Source organism: Hyla sarda, chromosome 2, assembly GCF_029499605.1.
Source record: "Hyla sarda isolate aHylSar1 chromosome 2, aHylSar1.hap1, whole genome shotgun sequence".
Taxonomy (NCBI): Eukaryota; Metazoa; Chordata; class Amphibia; order Anura; family Hylidae; genus Hyla; species Hyla sarda.
Window position 1 is genome coordinate 178,525,590 of NC_079190.1, and position 6,000 is coordinate 178,531,589.

A 6,000-nucleotide genomic window follows, 5' to 3' on the forward strand; every position below is an offset into this window, starting at 1 on the left:
CCTCTGATCAGCTGTCTGAAGCGTCTGCACACGTGCGCCATGGCATCTTTACACAGCAGGGGTGGCAGGTGGCAGACCCTCACTAATCTGTTGACTAATCGTAAAGAACTCTCTAATGTTAAATTAGTACAAAATTAATCAGAAGTTGCTGCAGTCATAGAAACGACTGTGCAGGACTTGCCAGACTCACAAGTTGTGTGAATTTAGAGGACACAATGTAATTGTGCTAATGATGCTGGATTATCATGACTAACTGTAGTAGGCAGTCTTTCTTGTTTACTTGCTCAGATCTATCAATCTGAGACAGATACTGGAGAGATCTGCCCTTTGCATCCAATGACAGCTCAGCTATAGTTTGTTCAGCATTTGGAACTATATGAAAGCTGAGCTGTCATTGGTTGTTATGGGCCACTGTGTGCATGCAGTGGGAGGAGGAGAAAGTGTAATCTGAGTGAGCAGGCTTGTTGCAACAATGACCATTACCAGTCTTTTATGTGCTACTGGCTCTATAACATGACAAAAAAAAGGAGAGATCTGCACCAAAAAATCATCTTTTGAAAGGAAAAGCTTCAGAAAGGCACTGCTCACTGTGAAGCCTTTATTGTTCACTGCAGTTATGAATTATATATGAAGTGCCATCCATCATTAAACATTCCAAATGTTAGATAATTATGGTTTTTAGTCCATAGGTTTAGAGTAGAGATTAGCGAACTTAAAGTAAATTCGATTCGTCACGAACTTCTCGTCTCGGCAGTTGATGGCTTTTCCTGCATAAATTAGTTCAGCTTTCCAGTGCTCCGGTGGGCTGGAAAAGGTGGATACAGTCCTATGAGACTCTTTCCTAGGAATGTATCCACCTTTTCCAGCCCACCGGAGCACCTGAAGGCTGAACTAATTTACGCAGGATAAGTTATCAACTGCCGAGCCGAGAAGTTCGTGACAAATCTAATTTACTGTAAGTTCGCTCATCTCTAGAGTTTTTGCTCACCCAGAAGAGAATTTATATGGTGTTTTTGTTTTGTAGTGACTTGACCACTGATGGGATGCTCGCGACTAGTTCCAATGGATCACAGTACAGCAGCTCTAGAGTGGAGACACCTGTTTCTTATGTTGGAGAGGAGGAAGATGATGATGACGATGACTATGAGAATGATGATGACGACTGATGTAATGTGTATTGGGTAAAAAGAAAAAAAAGCTACAGGAACTCTGTTTTGTGTGTTTCTTTTCCTCTTGTTTAACATCACTGCTGAGAAAAAAAAAAGCTAAGGCAATTCATTGTAACAGAGCAAAAGTTTTTCTAATCTCGGTGATATTTATTTTTTTCCGATCTCCATTTTTGTGCAGTGGATGTTTGGATACGTTTATTTTTATCATTAATGTTTTAATATAATTTTTTCCTGTGCCCCGTAACCTTGCATAAGTTGGTCACTGATGTATTGTCCACCTTGAATAAAAATAAAACATTCTGCTTATGTGTAAAGAAATGGAACAAATTTTTCTAATTGGAATTCATTTAGAACACTTCAATAATGAGGGATAAAGTATGGTTTTGTGAAATCATGCAGCGTCCAAAGACACCTTTTCCAATTTGCATATGAAGTTCACGTAATTTGAAATATAGCCATTTTTTATGCTTTCTGTTATATGTTTTGGAGGAAAATAACACTTTCTGGCAAGGATTTCTCTGAAATGCTGGTGCAGCTATGTGAAATGTCTTGAAGGTTGCTATATACAGTATATAAATATAAATATTGCTTATAGTATAATTTGCCTGAATTCTTCCAGGTAAACTTTTGATTTTATTATTTGTTATATATAGTTTACATAATTATCATTTAAATGTGTTCTGAAGCAAATGTTTTGTATTTGTTTCCCAAACATGCATTGTGTACTATTATTAATGTTGAAAATTATAGAGTTTTAAGTTTGTTTGTTTTTTTTTTTGTTGTTTTTCCCTCCCTCCCTTCACCTTCGGGTTTGTGAATCGTTTTTAGCTGTTCATATTTTATATGATGAATTTCAAGGCAAGCTGTAGTGGTTTGGGATAAAACTTCACAAAATGGTTAACTGCACAAATGCTGTCAGCTGCCTGCTGAAATACAATATTCTTTTTATTGGAACATACACTTATGTAATTTTATTAACTATACAGAGACTTATAAATGATTTGTTTAACTTGGCACTGTTAGTTTTATTAATAAAAAGTGCATGGGCATTAAAGACTTGTTTTTCAATTTAATTCCCAAGAGACTTCTTAGAAATGTTTATTTTTTAATTCCTTTCGAAGCAGTATTTTATTATGCAAGAATGTTTATAGAACTTTTTATGCTTTTGTAAGGTACTTACTATTTAAATTTGCCCTGTCATGTTCATATACATATGTTTGATTTTATACATGGGACTTCCATTATATGTTTATATATTCACAGAAGTGTATAATCTTCTTTTTTTTTTTTTTTTTTTTTTTTTATAGTTTCTAAACATGGTCTTGTGATAAAAGAATACATTCTTAAATGAGTTGTTTAAGGCTGGCTTCACACCACGATTTTTGGTTCTATAGTTTTTATTAAAAGTTTTAACAGTTTACAGTATAACATACGCCGGGCATACCCAGCTGGGAAAGAAAGTCAGAGGTACCAAGATATCCACATTACTATAGTACTGTGTAATTCAGCATAACTTCTGAAGGAGAAAACAAGGAACAAAACAATACAGTGATCTAAGAAATTCTCTTTTCTACTTATAATAGGATACATGTTTGCTATTTCCATATATTCTATATGGGATCCACCAGCGTAAGGACAAGTGTCTACATTTAGCCCTTGATGTTATCCTGTAAGATGATGATGCGTGGTGTGCAGTCCTGTATGCTATGCGATGTGCCCCATGCGCCCTTCTTTAAATGTTTGAGAGCGTGCAAAATGGAGATTTCAACCAAGGCTCCCACAAATTCTGAAATCTGCTATATGTGTCATTCCCCAGTGCTATTATACGTTCATAGGAGCAAGTGGAATTGATAGAGGTAAGTATCTCTGCCTTGACTGGAATAATTGAGGATTTCCAATGTCTGAGTAATAAATTTTTCGCTGTGATGCATAGAATACATGTCTTCCTTACTCCAGAAAGAGCGTAACTTTACATGTCCAGGAATAACAATGCAAACTGGGGAGACCAAGGGATTCCTCTGCATAACACACTTTCAAGTCAGTCATGGCAATCTTTCCAGTATGGCCGTGTCAGAGGACATGTCCACAATATATGTAGCAGAGTTCCTTTGCCTCCGCACCCCCTCCAACAGCCGGCAGAGATAGTAGGATATATAACAGCCAATCTGTCCGGCGTATAATACCATCTTAACAAAGATTTCACAGCTGACTCTATGTGGGATATACAGTGCAGATATTTGTGTATAGATTTGAACGCTACTAGCCATTCCTCCTCCGAGAAGGATAGCCCCAGCTCCCTCTCCCAGCTTTTCAAGGGGTGGGATTTTTTTAATTGCCTCGATTGAGTGGAAATATCCTATAGCATTTTCAATCCCCTCCTATTAGATCTAATGTGTACAAAAATCAGTTCATTAATGCAAATATCTGAAGGTGTCAGCTGCTGCAATAGATGGTGTACCTGTAGATATACGTAAAAGTCTGTTTGAGGCAAGGAGAACTTATCTTTTAGTGTAGCAAATGTCACCAGTTGGTTGGAGTCATAAAGATCTGATACTCTAGTTATTACTTTAGCCATCCATGACCTAAGATGAACATGCGGCAGCTGAGCTAGTAGAAAGGACACTGGTAGTTGCTTTGTACGTGTGGTCTAATTGCTGTGCGTCCCCTTATGAATACATCGCCATGCTTCTAAGGATGTTTTAATTGTAGGGCTCAGAGTAATAGGGGTCAAGCCCTCCCAAAAGGGTGTATACAGTAGGTCTCTCAGTGTGTATGGATGTACAATAGCTTGTCCAATTTGTACCCATGGGGTGTCATTCGGCATCCGCCACCAGTCCTTTAGCATATTCACTAATGTTGAGACATAGTATTTTTGGATGTCTGGTAGACCCAGGCCACCCACATGTTTGTTTGATCAGTAATGAACGTGCTATTCTTGGTTGTTTGTTTTCCCACAAGAACTTAGACAGCATCGATTGTGCTTTAACAAAATAACTGTTAGGTACCGGAATAGGAAGAGACCTGAAAAGATATAAGTATTTAGGCAGGAGTAGCATCTTAAATGTAGCTATCTTTCCCATCCAAGAAATGTCATAAGTCGCTAATCTGTTCATTTCCCTTTCCATATCTCCCAACATAGCCACATAATTAAGATTGTATATGGCCGAGGTATTAGTATGCAATATAGTGCCTAGGTATTTTATGCCTTCCGAGACCCAGTCAAATGGATACAATTCTTTATATTTAGAAACATCCATCAGGGACAGGTTTAGGGGTAGTGCCTGTGTCTTCGCTGACAAATGTCCAAATTCTTCAATTCGGGACATAATTTGTGGGAGGGAAGTGTTCGGGTTAGTTAATGATAAAAATACGTCATCTGTGTATAATGAAATAACATATTCCCGACCCCCTATTGTCACTCCAGATATATGGGAGTCCTGTCTGATAGACTGGGCCAAAGGTTCCATTGAAAGTATAAATATTAGCGGGGAGAGTGGGCAGCCCTGCCTGGTCCCATTAGTAAGTGCAAATCCATCCGACAGGGTCCCGTTCACATAGGTCCTTGCTGTAGTATTAGCATATAAAGCCCTGATAGCTGTTAAAATAGAGCCCGTAAAGCCCATCTTCTGAAGGGTTGCAAAGGCGAATGACCATCTCAGGCGGTCAAACGCCTTTTCCGCGTCTAATGCCAAGGCCAAGGCTGGCAATCTGTGTGTAGATATGTGATACATTATCCCTAATGTTCTTCTGACATTATAGTATGTCTGCCTCCCTGGTACAAAGCCAGTTTGGTCAGCATGTATAATGGATGGTAGAATTTTGTCTATGCGTGTTGCCAGTAACTTTGCATACATTTTTACATCCTGATTTAACAGGGAGATGGGCCTAAAATTTTGAGGTCTATCCGGGGATTTTCCGGGTTTGGGTAGTGTGACAATGAGAGCCTGGGTGTTTTCCTCTGGAAAACCTTCCCTTTCCACTGCTGCTGTGCAAAATTTCTGTAGGTAAGGTGACAAAATAGTACTAAATTTTTTATAATAGTGACCAGCAAAGCCGTCCGGGCCTGGGGCTTTATCACTAGGTAAGGACTTTATTACTGCTATAATTTCCGCCTCTGTAAATGGGGCATTAAGAGCTTGCACATCGGTTGCAGTTAACAAGGGTAGGTTTAGGTTAGATAAAAAATTTTGAGTGTCTACTTCTATGGAATCAGGTGTTGGTATTGATTCCTTTAAATTATATAGGCGGGAGTAATATGTTTCAAATCCGTTGGCTATATCTCTTGGGGAGTACAGTTTATGATCAGTTTCTGGATGATGTAAGTAGGGGATTTTGCTTCTCATCTGTCTAGCTTTAAGTCTAGAGGCCAAAAGTTTTCCTGATTTGTTATTTTGACTATAATACGAAGCTTTGAGTTTCCGAAATGCCTTCTCAAAAGAGTCAAACAGAAGGCCCCTCAGGTTCTGCCGGAGAGTTTTCAGCTCTGCTGCCGAATCTAAAGAGGGGTTAGCCTTGTTCTGGACCTCCACCTGTCGTATCTCCTCCAAGAGTTCAGCAAGTCGTAGTTGTTTTTGTTTTTTAAAGATAGAGCCCTGCTGAATAAAGGAGCCCCTTAAACACGCCTTATGTGCATACCATAACATTATTGGGTCTATATCAGATATGGCATTTACTTCAAAGAATTCCTTGAGGTCCCTTTCTAATTTTTTCCCATGTACATTGTGTGATAAGAGAAATGCACTACTTCTCCACAAATATGTTGGAGATGAATTGATTTGTTCTGATAAAGAGGCATGGCATGATCTGACCACTTTATCATGTCAATAGTAGT

General features: G+C 38.6%; 1 protein-coding gene across 5 annotated transcripts in view; it reads left to right on the forward strand.

Moving 5' to 3' along the window:
- Positions 1-2,053, forward strand: part of TFDP1 (transcription factor Dp-1) — a 99,668-nt gene extending 97,615 nt beyond the window's left edge. For 4 of the 5 annotated variants that reach the window (XM_056555829.1, XM_056555828.1, XM_056555827.1 and 1 more), the window contains one exon: positions 1,025-2,053. In XM_056555829.1, the coding sequence (XP_056411804.1) occupies positions 1,025-1,166 (142 nt within the window). In that variant the 3' untranslated portion in view covers positions 1,167-2,053. The remainder of the gene's footprint in view (positions 1-1,024) is intronic. The other variant, XR_008888577.1, reaches the window with a different exon arrangement.
- The last annotated feature ends 3,947 nt before the right edge of the window (positions 2,054-6,000 follow it).